The sequence below is a fragment of the Mustela nivalis genome (assembly GCF_964662115.1).
Source record: "Mustela nivalis genome assembly, chromosome: 15".
Lineage (NCBI taxonomy): Eukaryota > Metazoa > Chordata > Mammalia > Carnivora > Mustelidae > Mustela > Mustela nivalis.
Genome location: NC_139034.1, coordinates 12,053,513 through 12,068,004, shown reverse-complemented (window position 1 = coordinate 12,068,004; position 14,492 = coordinate 12,053,513). Strand labels below are relative to the sequence as shown.

The 14,492-nt window shown below is 47.1% G+C and overlaps 1 protein-coding gene across 6 annotated transcripts in view; it reads right to left on the bottom strand.

Annotated features, from left to right (window-relative positions):
• Positions 1-328: 328 nt before the first annotated feature.
• LOC309848773 (uncharacterized protein) overlaps positions 329-14,492 on the bottom strand; it is a 49,777-nt gene continuing 35,613 nt past the window's right edge. For 3 of the 6 annotated variants that reach the window (XR_014303255.1, XR_014303257.1, XM_082700763.1), the window contains one exon: positions 329-610. Coding sequence is in view for 3 of the 6 variants with exons in the window: in XM_082700763.1 (XP_082556889.1) it covers positions 553-610 (58 nt within the window). In the remaining 3 variants the exon portion in view is untranslated. Of the gene's footprint in view, positions 611-2,060; positions 2,120-12,817; positions 13,068-14,492 lie in introns of those variants that run through there. The other 3 variants (XR_014303256.1, XM_082700764.1, XM_082700766.1) reach the window with 2 other exon arrangements.

Below are 14,492 nucleotides of genomic sequence, written 5' to 3'. Positions count from 1 at the left end.
ATCTTTCTTCCAAGGCCTGGGAGTTCTCCTGCGGTGGCTCTGCTCTGTCTCTCAAGAACCCTGTTGTCCTGCTGAACGTCCAGGTTTCACGTACCTACGAGGCAGTCCCAGACCCCGAGAGGCCCTCCAGCCCTGCCATAGTAGCATCTTCTGATTAGCAATGGTCATAATATTGGTATTGGCCCAACTACCACACTACCACGACTTAGGTTAATGACAGCCTTGCTCATTTCCCAGGCTACAGGCCAAGGCCAAGTTCTGTATCCTGCTGCTGGCCTTTTGTCTTTGCCACCCTGTTTCTTACCTACAAAGCTTTGTTGTTGTTGGGTTTTTAATTTTTTTTTAAAGATTTATTTACTTATTGAGAGAGAGAGAGACAGCGTGAACAGGCGGGAAGGGCAAAGGGAAGGGAACCCAAGCAGATCTCCCGCTGCATGCGGAGCCCACGTGGGCCTCAGTCTCAGCATCCGGAGATCGTCACCCGAGCCAGAATCGAGAGTCTGGGGCTTAACGGAATGAGCCACCGAATGAGTCACTAGACGAGCTTTGGCTTTAAACCTCTAACTCTTGCTCTTCCGTAACTTCAGGACTTTCTGCAGGAATTCCATCGCTGTAATAAACATAGGAGGAAGTAAGATCGAATGAAAGATGGAAGAAAAGGATTGCCTTCCCTTACCATTGTTTGTGGGCAGTCTGAGCCCCCGACAGGGGCTCCTGGGCCCAGGAATGAATCGTCAGTAGAAGCGGATGATGGGACCTACGCCCTCGGGCTTGGAAAGACTGCCTGGCCCGGCCAGCCTCCCATCAGCTGCAAGCCTTATTATTTGTTCACCATCAGCCAACTTTTCTTAAGTGCCTGGTGCTCTGCTCTCCTTGAGGCTGGGCTTGCGTGTGACTCCACAGCTGGGCCCCATCTCCCACCCCATTTCCACGTCTCACAGAGGCTGGCGTGACCTGCCAGCAGCCTGCTGGGATGACCACATGGCACAGACGCCTTCCCTGGAAACCTGAGCCGAGGCTGGGCCCAGGTGGCCCTAGTGTGGTTTCCCTGGAGACATTCCCTCCTCGCCATGGCCCTGAGTGGTCCTGAAAGTCTGAGGACACCCCCACTCTGTGGAAGGCACTCAGTCCAGCTCCAGGGAAACAGGAAACAGGGGACAAGAAATGGAGGATGCCGTGGACACCGCCTGGAGCTTCTGTTCGCTCCCCACCATGAGACCTGGCTTGGGACTTGGAGGAGCCCCTCTGGAAGGAGCTGAGCCTATGGTTGGGCCAAGGGGCAGGAACGGGATGCGTGGTCAGGACCCTGTTGAGCTCAGGAAATGGTGGAGTTTCATTGAAGCTGTCATGGAGGGTTCAACAAGGTTCAGAGCTGAGACTACCCTGACCCCTTGTGCTTGGCAGTGCCCAAAGAGGGAAACCCTGTGCTCATTAAACAGTCACTCTCCTTCCTCCTTTGTCCCAATTTCATTTTGCATGTGGGCATTACACACCCCCCCTTTTTTTTTAAGTTTGGGTTAATAAACACAGAGGAGTAGCCTCTGAAGGTCATGAGGGGCAGGAGCCCTGTGACAGGACAGTGGAATTTTCCATGCCAGGGAGGCTGAAGTGGGGTCCCAACCCACTTGCAGGGGGGCTGTGGAGGTGATGAGCCCCTAACAGCAGTGGTTGTTGGCCTGTGGGGAGACCAGAGCGTCAGCACGGATCCTGAACAAGACTTCCTTCCTGGCAGGTACCCAGGTTCATGGGCAAGAGGCACAGAAGAAGGGCAGGGACTTCTCCAAAGGACAGCAGCGTCTCCTGTTTCCCTAGTGATGGGTCACCCTCAAAGTGGCAGAGGTCTTCTCTGCCACTGTTGCAGTGGTGGGAGGCTGGACCAGCATAGAACGACTGAGGAGAATGAAGGAATACATTTCTTGCAGTTCATACTTCTTGGAACAAATTTATACCCATGCTACTCCTTTATAAACACACAAGGTATCACAAAGACCAGAAGGCCCTTAGCCTTCTGGCTTGAGCCCTTGCCCTGTGCTTTCAACTTTATTAAAAGATTTACCTACCTGGTTCTTAATGATTGGGGCCTGGGCCTGGGCTCCCTTGTGTGGCTCTAGGTGTTAGTCTTGGGGAGGGGGAAGATAAATAAAATACAATGAAATAAAAAGGCACAAGGATTTCTGGACTTGGGGATATAACAAGATGCCGTGAAAGAGGAAACTCAGAATTCAGCCAGGCACAGGCAACAGGAGACTCAGAGGTCAAGAGCCCAGGCTGTGAGGGACCAGGTTGACGGCCCAGGCTGGAGCTCCACAGACCCTCAAGAAGCTGCAGTGGCTGCTGTTCCGGGGGCCCAGAGCAGGGACTGAGTCTTTGGAGGAAACTGGATACGTGATAGATTTCTCAAAACAGAAACTGAATCAAGCAGTGGGGAATATAGATAGTAAAATCAACCCCACATCCCTGATTATTTTTATACTAAGCTAATTTTAAATGCTCTATTTCTATAGGAATCAGTGAGATTTCCACCCATCTGCGGCTCCAGCCCCTTATTTTTTTTTTCTCAGTCTTCCCACAGCCTTGTTTCTTTCTTTCTTTTTTTTTCTTTTTTTTCTTTTTTTTTTTTTTTTACAGCACCCACTAGAATCTCGGGAAAGCACGTTTACAGCCCTGATGCTACAGGCAGCCATTTCTCATACATGGAGACACAAACCTGTTTCTCCAAGGACAAGAGCATTCATCACGATCATCATTATTATTTTTAATATAAGCCCCTGTGATGCATTCTCCCTGCTCTGAATTTCCATTTATTTGAATACTGGCACTTCCTAGTAAGGATGTCATGTTTCTTGCAGATAACCCCACAGGGCGGCTTGCGGAGGGAGGGAGAATCAGAAATGGGGAAAGGAGCATGAAGAAGGTCAGGTTCCTGGGGTGGGGGAGGGGAGGATGTCGTCACCACAAGCTCCTTCCTCCAGGCGGCTCTGGCTGTGAGTGTCTGTGATGAGAAGTCACGTTTTCTCATCCTCGTCCTCTGTCAGCTTGCCTAATTCTTTGAATCACATCTGTCTTCTCCACCAACCAGATTTCATGAAGCCCGGGTCCTTGTCTTCACCTCCAGTCCCTGCCACAATGATGCTCAACATACACTTATTTACAGAATGAGCAGCTTCTCTCCCGACCACGGAAGGGCATGCTTGTTGGTGATTTCCAAGTAAATTTAGAAAACATTATTGAGGTCTGTTTCTTGCAAGCCACTGTGCTAGAAACTTTGAGATTGTACCTCACTCCTGATTCTTAACGGGATGTGCTACTGGTTAACGGCGTCTCTGTAACCTTGAATGGAAACTGTCCTAGAGAGGATTTGATCCAATGGGTGGTGGCTCGGTGGCAAAGCGCAGGTTCAGAACATGGGGAGCTATGCCCATGGACCTCCCCACACCCCTGCAGGACCACGCTGGCTGACAAGAATCTGAGCAGCCGGGATCACCCTGAACATGGATCAAACCCTAACAAGAGTAGAAACGACAGCCCTCTTATAACCTCATCGGTTTGATTGATAATTAAATCTTCAGAGAGTAGAGAGTATGTTTTAGAGATCTTACTTGACCTCTTCAAGTTATCAATTGAATCCAAATAGTTTTCTCATTTTCATTTCCATTGTTTTGATTAGTAATTAAAGCGTCATTAAATAAAGAAATTTATTGTGAGGTAGGTTCACCAGAGGTCTGCTAAATTTCACTGGTTCCAGTTCTAAAAAATTTAAACAGATTGAAGATTTTCTATCTTTTCATATTCTTTTTCTTTTTTAAGCTCTATTTTTGTCTTTCTATACCCATCACAATCTCGATTATACTCATACTCAATGATTCACCCCAAAGATTTTAAAATATAAAGAATTGTATTTTAAGTATATAGAATCTGAATGTTAGCTCATAAAAAATGTAAATTAAAATTAGTTTGTGTTTTCAAAACATTCATTCTTTAAAGTCTGAAGTTTACAAAGTCATCTAGGAATTTTAAAAGCAGGCAGGTTATAATTCATGAATATCAAAAGTGTAAGTCAAAATTACTTAAATGAAATTGCAACTTTTATTTATATTTTTGAAAAAGTGGTTACACCCTATTAAATATTTTTATAAAAATAAAGCCAGTTAAATTCTAGCATTGAAGATCCATCTCATTGTCAAGGTTGAGACTCCGTGTCATTATCTGGCCCATGTTGATTTTCCACCTTTATGTACACACATTTGAAAGCCCTAGGAGCAGAGCACTCCCCAGCCTCTACTGCGAACACCCTACTAGCCAGCACCTGCCTGGAGCTAGGACTCAGAGGTGAGGAGAAGCAAAGAAATGGGCATCAGCCCCTCTGGGAAATGAGATTTTTGCTATGCAAGAACTGATTGCATTTATGGGAAGAGGAAGGATTTGACAAGTTGATACATTCCTTGCAACATTCTTCTCTTCTCTTGAGCTTCCACAGTTCAGATTCTGCCTGGACTCCAAGGAAGTGCCCCTCCTGGTGTCAGCATGCAGATCTGCTCAGTATGTGAGTCGTGGGGCAAGAGAGTGAAGTGTCTCCCTGGGGCCTGAAGAGGGGTTAGAGGTGTGGGGAGCACTGAACCAGCCCAGACCACTGGGTCCTGAGTAACAGAGGTGTCATATTCTTTAAGGAATTGATTGTCTCTCTGAATGTGACCCCTGACACAGGGTCCCATGGCAGGCGCCTGGTCTGAGAGTGCCACTATACTGACCTGCCCCATGAACGTGGAGAGAGACACGTTCTTGCTCTCAAGAGTTAGACTGGGGGAACTTTCGAAGTCTGGGAAACCTTCACCCGCCATACCTATAGGACCATAACCAGAGGCTCCCTGCTTGTGTGTTGGCTGGCAGGCAAGTTGTTCCCAGGCTCTGCTTAGCTGATTTCAAGCTGGTAGATGAAAGACACTGCAGAAGGCATCTCCGACCCCCCACTGGCCTAGAATCAGAGCCTTCCTGAAACCTCAGGGAAGACCAAGGGGCGTGCTGCATGGACACTGGCAGACCAGTGAGACCGGAGATGTGTTTTCTGGAGGGACTTAGAGATGGTCCATAAACTTTCGACCTTAGGGAAGGGGATGCTTCAAGGAAATTACATTTACTCTGTTTGACTTGAGTGTCTGGTGGCCAGGCAGGCTCATATAATTAAAACCATCTTTAATTGGGTGCATTGCTTATTGATTTGCTTAGGTATTTATAGCCTTCCTTGTTGCATCTCCCCAGACTCTGGGGAGGGAGCGGGGAGAGGGAGGCGCGGGGATGTCATTCCCTGTATCCCAGGACCCTCCCTGTGCCCCAGTTTCACCAGGGAAGCCCAGGGCTTAGTCATGTTTGTACTGGCAGCCCCTCCAACACAACGATGCTTAAAATAAATGTCACCAGAACACATGACTGGCAGCATTTACATCTGTTTTGTGTGTGTGGATTCTGGAAAATCTACCCTACCCAGTTCACTGATTCCTGCATTAATAAAGGCAACTGCTCCCGTTTCCTGAGACCCTAGTATGGGCTCACTGGTAGTCCTCGCTGAAAGCTTCTGAGGAAAGCTGTGTTTACAGAGGAAAAAATGGAAGATCAGTAACAGGTGCCTTCACAACAGTGCAGAGTGGAACCGGGATCAGTCCAGGCTCTGAGCATCCAAGGCCACGTCACCCTCACCCTTTCCAGTTTTGTCTTATGCTGGTTAGTTTCAGACTTGGGACCTCCACAAGGGGCCCCAGCCCAGCAAAGACACTGCCAGTGGGCTCCTCAGGTTCTGCCAGTACCCACCCTCCCCACACACCTATTGGGTCCTGACAGCAAACTCCCACCCCTTAGTTCCTGTATTTGTCTCTGCTTGATTTGGCAGATGCCCCATCAACTGTAGAGACCGATCTCACTGCATCCTGTTGTTCTGTGGCTGTGGCATCTGCCCTGCTCTAGATTGCACACACATGGCCTTGACCTCTCTCTGAGCCAGTGACACAAAGGGACCCGTCACTGCTGGCCTACAAGAGCACCCTGACACAACCCCCTTCTTTTCCTCCCTCTCCCTTCCCCAGCTTTGCTCCCAACATTTGTTAGGCAAAGTTGTTCTTCCAAAAACCACATTTTGAACAAAAAGCCCAAAGGGGACTATGAAATCCAACATGTATACATATTTGAGCCAATTCTCCTGGATAGACAGTTTCTTTACCATGGTGGGAGAAACAAACCAGATGTGAACTGTTTCACTCAAAGAATCTTGGAGAAAATGTGCTTAACACAGTGTCCATCTTATACCCCCCATCCCACACCAACTGTTTCAGCCAGTTCAAGCTGCTATTCACAAGATATCCTGCACTGGCTGGCTTGTTGGCTTGAACAACCAACACTTCTTTCTCGAAAGTTCTGGAGGCTTGGAAGCCCAAGATCTAGGCGTCTGCAGATCTAGTTGTCTGGTGAGAGCCCTCTTCCTGGTTTGCCAGCAGATGGCTACCATTTTCCTGAGACCCCTGGAGGTGAAGAGAGATCTTCTTTCTTCTGTCTTTTCTGCTAAAGGCACTTATCCCATCATAAGGACTCCAGTCTCCTGACCTACTCATCTCACAAAAAACCACCTATTAATGCCACAATATAGGGGATTTGGGTTTCAGCATGTGACTGTGGGAGGGGGGGTGCCCGTGGTCTACCGAAGCCATCCCAAAACAGAGCAGGCTCCACATCCCACAAATGTGGGGTTATTCACAGCTGGAGCCCCTCCAGGAAAGCACTTGGAGCTTGGTGAAGAGTGAAGGAAGGACAAACACAAAAATCTCACAGGTGTGGCTCCTCTGATTCTGTTGGAATATTAGGGTTCCTTTAGATTAAATGAGTCCTGGGTAGCATCTGGCCCCCACCCTTAACTTGTAGTACTCTGAGCTAACAAACTAGGCACCTAAATACAGACAAAGCAGGTGGTGTTGCAAGCCTTTCATACACCCAGGGAGCCTTTGCATGCTGTCTGACTTTTGAATTATCCCAGCATACCAGGGTTCAGCAGACAGGAAGCTATTTATGGAATCGCAAGTGAAGAAGCTCGCATCTGTTGCAGCGGAAAGAGAGGCCTGACTCTGTGCTGACATCGTCCAGGGGACGACATATTAACCCTCTAATTGCAAGCTTCTCTGGGTCCAACATCTAATTTGCATGGGTCTGACATCTGATTTGCATGACCAATGGACAGACAGTGGGGAAACTCACACCCGTCCCTGCTGAGATGTTTCATACCACAGAAAGAGATGCCTCTCAGTCCAGACAAAGGTCCTTGCTCAGACTTTAGCCTGTTTGGTAGGGGGCAAGCTCACCTGCAGACTGGAGGCTGAGTTATGTCTCGGTATGGGATAAATGTCAAGGCAGATTTTTAAAACTGAAACTACAATGTTAAATCTACTTTCATTATGTGACAAATAAGACTGTCCAAATAGAATTATAATAATAGAACGTTTAGAATAGAAATGTAATAATAGAACATTTTAAAAATCTTAATTTTTTAAAAGATTTTTTATTTATTCATTTTAGGGACAGAGAATGAGAGAGAAAGAGAGTGAGCACAAGAGCGGAGAGGGTCGGAGGGAGAAGCAGACTTCCCGCAGAGCAGGGAACCTGATGCAGGACTCGATCTCCGGACTCCAGGATCATGACCTGAGCCGAAGGCAGAAGCTTAATCAACTGAGCCACCCAAGTGCCCTAAAAAAAATCTTAATCTTTTCAGTTAAGAGGTGGAAGAGCAGAGGGAGAGGAAGAGAGAGAATCCCAAGTATGTCCCACGCCCAGCGTGCAGCCTCACACTGGGTTCAATCTCACAACCTCAAGATCATGAAATCAAGAGTCGGATGCTTAAGGGACTGAGCCACCCAAGCGCCCCAAATGAAAGTGTTTTCTAAATCACTTCTATTGAATCTGTATTCAATTGGCAAGTCAACATCATTCCTTTCCAAGGAAAGGACAGGTTATTAGATAAGTGATCAGAACAACTGGATCTTCTCTCTCCCTGCAGTCACACACCACCTTGCTCCACTCTGCTCGGAGCCCACAGATCTGTGACTGCATTGACAGGGCTTCTCATCCCTGGCTGTCTGCTGGTCTTGGCCAGTTGGTTTTGGCCAATGGAGGCGTGAGTAAGAGAAGGGGGGGACACAGCCCAGATGGGCAGGGGCTGCCTTTCTCTCCCAAAGGCCCCAGCTCATACCAAATAGGCCTCTCCTTTGACTATGGCTCCGAGTTTCTCTAACTCCCATCTCCTCTTGTCTGGTTGGGCCCAAGGAGATGGTGGCTTCCCACTGTCCTTAGTGCCAGGGCGGGTGTTTTTTGCCCTCCCTTGTTGGATTCCCTCGAACTTGGCTACACCTTTATAAAAAGTCCCTTGGTCACACTCTTCTAGATTACCCTGGTTTTTTTTTTTTTTAAGATTTTATTTATTTATTTGATAGAGATCACAAGTAGGCAGAGAGGCAGGCAGAGAGAGAAGGGGAAGCAGGCTCCCTGCTGAGCAGAGAGCCCGATGTGGGGCTCGATCCCAGGACCCTGAGATCATGACCTGAGCCGAAGGCAGCGGCTTAACTCACTGAGCCACCCAGGCACCCCTTTGTTTTGTTTTGTTTAAGATTTTATTTATTTGTTTCACAAACAGAGATCACAAGTAGGCAGAGAGGCAGGCAGAGAGAGAGGGGGTGGGGGAAGCAGACCCCATACTGAGAAGAGAGCCCGATGCGGTGCTTGATCCCAGGACCCTGAGATCATGACCTGACCCAAAGGCAGAGGCTCAACCCACTGAGCCACCCAGGTTTCAGCCATCTGTTTCCGGGTGGAATCCTGACTGACACAGGTGGGAAAAACGTAGATGAGAGCATCTCATAAATGATTTCAACACAATCTGCCTGCGAACCTACAACTCTTCTGGCAGGGAGATCCATTCACTCAGCAAACATGTATTGAATTCCACTGTATGCCATCTACCGTGTCAGGTGCCTTTATGCAACTTAGAGATTGGAGTAGTTATCCACCCAGTCTGGGGCTGGACAGGTAAGGCATGCAGGGCTTTCCAGAGGAAGAAACATGTAGAACCAGGAGTCTAAAAGATAAATAGAAGACACCAGAAAACAGGGAGAGGGTCAGAATGTTCTATGCATGGAGAACAGAATGTGCAAAGACCCAGGGACCACAGGGAGCAAGGTAAGGTGGAGAAACAGAATGTCTTCAGCAAGGCTGAAGGAGGCCGGCTGGCAGGATGTGAGGGACCAGATCCAGCAGGTGTCAGAAACCGTGGCAGGACCTGTGACTTTAGACTGAAGGCAAGGAGCAGTCATGAGGGCTGTAAGCCCAGGTGGATCTTACCTCGGAGTGGAGGAGCAGAGGGACGGAACAGGGGTGGAGAGGTGGAGAAATGAGTTAGGAGGCCCTTGGAGGATCCCAGGTGCCCAGATCTCTGACAGTGGCAATAGGATGAGTAGAAGCGAATGGACTCAAAAGGTATTTGGGAAGCAGATGCGCCTACCCATCACGGTCTCCCTGCTTTTGTGGCTTCACTCTGACCGTGGTTCTCACTCTGACCGTGGTTCTCATGATGTTGCTGACCTGCTCACCGGGAGGTTCCACGCAGCCCTGCTTCTCTGAGCCTGTCCCCCGCTTCAGCCAATCTCCTGTCCTGGGCCCCCACTTCCCTGCTCTGGCTCATCAAAACTCTTTTGAAAACCCAATGGGGACAGACGTATTTGCTTGTGCAAACCCAGGTAATGTTTTTATAAGTACTGGGATTGGGCTAGCGTTGTTAATGTGTATGATCTTCTCTAATCCTCATATAATTAAAGAAAGTCCTTATGATTATTCCCATTTGGCAAACAAGAGTCTGCAGGCCCAACCTCCTGAACCAAGTGGCACGGTAGCCACATGACCCCAGACAGGTCATGGATGTGTCTATCTCCCAGATCCATGCTTTCCCCAACAAGACGCGCTGGATTCAATTTAGCTGTATTATATAAATTCCTACAAATTAAGGATTGTAAATTCGAGCAGCCTTGAATCTCAAGCAACACATGAACTTTCCACCAGCTGGTATCAGCCAAGCATACAAACAGAGACATTTCCTTAAAGGTAACATGATACGTGGGGAGTGACACCAAGATCCAAGTCCCATCTGTGGGTGGCTCCCACACGCACGCCTTTCTTCCCATTAGCCCACTGCTGTTTGTTCCCAAACCAACAGAAGGCTGACTCCTTACAAATTTTGTTCTGCAATTTTAGCATCCAGCTGATGGCCTCCCTGCTTTTTTAGCTTCTTGTCTCGCTCAGGACATACGTGTAGTTAGAAAACTAATATAAATGTTCTTGAACTCTATAAAAATGTTGTCCCTTAACCATAAAACTGTCAGCTCTTCGGAGTACTGAGCTCCTAGCACATAGCATGAGCTCATGAAGAGGGTGTTAAATGACAGGGAACTGAAGAACACTTTGAAACCATCCAGCACACCCCAGTCCTTCGAGAGGACAACATTTGACCCTTCACTGTCTCATTACCACTTTGTGGTGCCCTGAGGCCATTGCCATGGAGAAGCGGTCTCCTGAACCATCTCCCTGACCCATTTCCTGCCCTGACCCCTAACTTGCTTTCACCATTGGACTTTTCTGTCCAGGTCAGACTGCACAGCCCTGGCCCCAGGCAGGTGTCAGGGGAGACACACAGGTCCCTTTCCCATTGGCCACTCTGCTGCCCCAACAGTTTCCCCCAGCAGCAATAATGCTTTGCCCTAGGGCTGTGATGATAAGTTCTGAAGGCTATGTGATGAAAACATCAGAAGTGCCCACAACTTCTGAGGTTACACTTAGTAAGTGGGGTGAACATCATCTTCTGCGCTTCCATTTTGTTTTGTTGTGTGATGGAGAACCACGGTGGTGTGTGTTTGCGCTGCTGCCCCATGGTGCCCTCTCTGACAAAACCCTGAGACCTTGCCGGCAGTGGGATCTCATCTCAAGGTCTTGACTGGTGTTCATGAATCCCTGTGGGAGGACGGAAGGCTGTGACCTCACAGTCTTCTTCCAGGCAGGCTTAACGGGGCTGAGAGACTCAGAGAGTAGCTGGCAAAGAGGGACCCAGCCTTCTTGGGAAATTACTCTTTGCTGGAGAAGAAAGTGGCAAAGCCAGGTTCAAGGTGAGTCATATTCCCTTGGTTTCTTCAGAAGCCTCCTGATGCCCCCATCCCCAGAGTTTGCTAGGACGATGCTGAGGGCACCCATTCGCTCTGCCCAGCACACAGAGGAAACGACCGTGCATCTGGCTCTTTGTGAGGACCTACTTGGGACCTGGTTCAAGGTGATCTCCAGAAAGAGAACACAAAACCCCAGGAAGGAACTATAGCCACTTTTAAAACAGAAAAGGTAAAAATGTAAATAAAAGTAAAATTCACCTCGGGAGCACATAACTGTCCCGAAGTCAGTCCCTGGGTAAAAAAGCATGTGCTTTTTTCTGATTGCCCATCTGACTACCTGAATACCAACCACCCAGCGCACACCCAGAGGTCTTAGACACATAGTGACTGAGCCTTCGGGAAGCTTTTCATGTGGCCGAGAAGATAGGTGGGAGAGGATATGGGTCACGGCGTCGGAGATTCCACAGAAGCCCCATTCCTAGACCCACGGGCCCCAGGAACAGGGACCAACAGCCAGGAGGACACCGAGGTATGGAGGTGGAAAGGGCTTGTACCTTAGAATCAATGAAACTTCTATGACCCTCGGCAGATCACTTCACCTTCACCTTACTAAGCCTCAAATTTCTCTGCTGTAAAAATCAGGATAATAGCTCCGTGGGAGGGTTCTTGGAATACTTCGGACATCATATACAAAGAGGACCTAGATCCTAAGAGGCCCACAATCAAGAATAGCTTCACGGAGAAACAAACTCTGCTTAGTTGCCAAAGGAAATTAGGAAGGTGGTCTAGGTCAAAATGCCCTCCCACCCCCCCCCCCCAGAAGAGTGGCGGGGAGTCTTCACTATGAGGATTAGCTCACCCATCTCCCAGAGAGGGGTTTTGGAGGGACAAATTGCCTGTATCACATGCTACAAAATAAAAGTTGTTGCAGAAGGAGTGAGTGATGAATGATGGAATCTCCTGCCTGATTGTTATGGAAAGTAATATTTAGAGAGGAAAGAGTTTGTAATCAGATAAAGCAGAGAAACTGACAAAGGAAATTGATTACGTCCTGAAATGTTCAACCCAGCTGACACAGAGCAGGCTCCCTGCAGAGTTTCATTAATCAAGGGGGAGGTGGTGCAGGCTGAGACACAACCAACAGCCTGGATTTGCCCAACCAGGAGACAGAGCTTGCTTCTGTGCAAGAGAGCTGCTCTCACTGGAGGAGAGCGAAGGATCTGTTCCTCGTCCTTAACAGAAGCTGCGATAGAAATGTCAGAACACTGCACATGTTTTATAAGGAACAAAAACACACACCTTCAAGTATCTTCTTAGTTCTACTTTCTGATACATAGCCACCCAGTTATGAATAGAATACCACAAGCAAAAATTTGACAGCTTCTTTGGAAAAAGAGTTAATCACCTGTTACTCTTCACCTGATCTGAAATTGATGATGGCTCTTTGGTTGAAAAGTGACATCTCACAAGATGCCAAATGTAAGAGCTAACAGATGGTAAAACGTGGTTTTCTCTGTGTCCTGGCACATGACTATTATGAAAGTTGCTGAGGAGTTTAATACTGTTTTTAAAGCCCATAACATTTACCAAGTCAGTTCTGTCTGTGCCATTATTGGATGGTTTTTCCCTTTCTCAAAAATATATTTCTTTTTGTGTGTATTTTTTTTTATTTTGAAGTTTGTCAGACTTGCAAATATAGACATAAAAATAGACAGGCAGCAGCCCTACATCAAGAAATACAATGCTGTTTGAAATCCAGTCAGAGCTGACAGTTTCTGGAGATGCTGGGCTGCTGCCGAGGTCACGGGAATGGGTCCAGTTGTCTCAATGGAGTCTCACCACCTTTGAGATGATGGGTGCATCACTAACCACTCCAACCCTCAGTAGTCTCACCTGTAAATAGGGTTAACAGTAGGAGTAACTGCTTATTATAATATATTATCTACAACATACTATTTGTGGCTAGAAAAACAAGAAGTCATTTAAGGGGACAGCTCCCCAGAGCCTCATCCGGGCCACTTACAGGAAGGTTTCAGAAACTGGACTTACTTGGTCTTTCAGGGACGATGCTCACTAACCCAACCCAGAAAAACCTATAGGGGAGATTCTTGGAGCAATGGACTTCACAAAGCCCAGAAATCCCTGGCCCATCTATTATATGTACTTTTCTGTTCACGGGTGTCTGCTCACCATGATGCTGCAGAAAAAAAGAAAACAGGAACCACTCTGGCCAATTTCAGCATATTAGAATTTAATAGATGTAATTTAATATATGTAATAATATTTAAATATTTAATGATTTAATAATATTTAGTAATTTAATATGCATTTTTATAGAATCTTTGGAAGGTCTGAGGGTCATGGCAGGATGTTACCATGGGCTCTCATTCTCTGCCCTGGGACAATCAATTAAAAGGGCTCTGAACTCTTTTCTCCCTTTACTTCTTTATTCAACTCTCTGCGGCCCAAAATGTTCCTAATTCTGTGTTAGATTCTGAAGCACAGAGCTAATTTTTGTCTTTGATTTCAGAAATGTACCCCAATATTCTATGTATCTGTTTCTTGAGACTTTGCTTTGATTTTTATTCAACTTTTATTTTGAAGTTTCCTGTTTTACTGGTGTTCTAACTTTTCAAATTATCTCAACATGATTTTATAGGAGAGGAAGACCACAAGATATAAAGACAAATACTTCAATATTTCTTTGATGGTTTTTACATCAGGGTTGTAGGGTGCAGGGTTATTTGGTAAGAAGCTATAATGATTTCTAGGGGTGCCAGAAGGTGGTATCTTTTTTTTAAAAGGTTTTATTTACTTATTTTAGAGATAGAGATAGGGATATATAGAGAGAGATCGCACATGAGTGTTGGGGGGAAGGAGCAGAGGGAGAGGGACAAGCAGATGCCACTCTGAGCACAGAGCCTGATGTGGGGCTCGATCCCATGACCCTGAGATCATGACCTGAGCTAAAATCAAGAGTTGGCCACTTAAACGACTGAACCACCCAGGTGCCCTGGATAGACTGTATCTTAATGCTAAGCTACAGTTGTGCTCCAGGTGCTGTGGGAACCCAGTGGCAATCACCTGGAGAGAGTAGGCCATGCTTTGCAGGAGAGGTGATTCATTAACTGAAACCTACCAGTCAACTGGGATTTGGCCAAGGTAACATGACAGGGAAAGGTGTTGCAGTCAGAGGAGAGAGAAGAACATGAGAACATATGTTGACTTGAGTAGCTACAAGTCCTTGGTGGTAGAGAGGCTTTAAAAATAGAATTCTCAAAATGGAATTGGGTTGATCTAGATTGAGTTCTCAGCGGA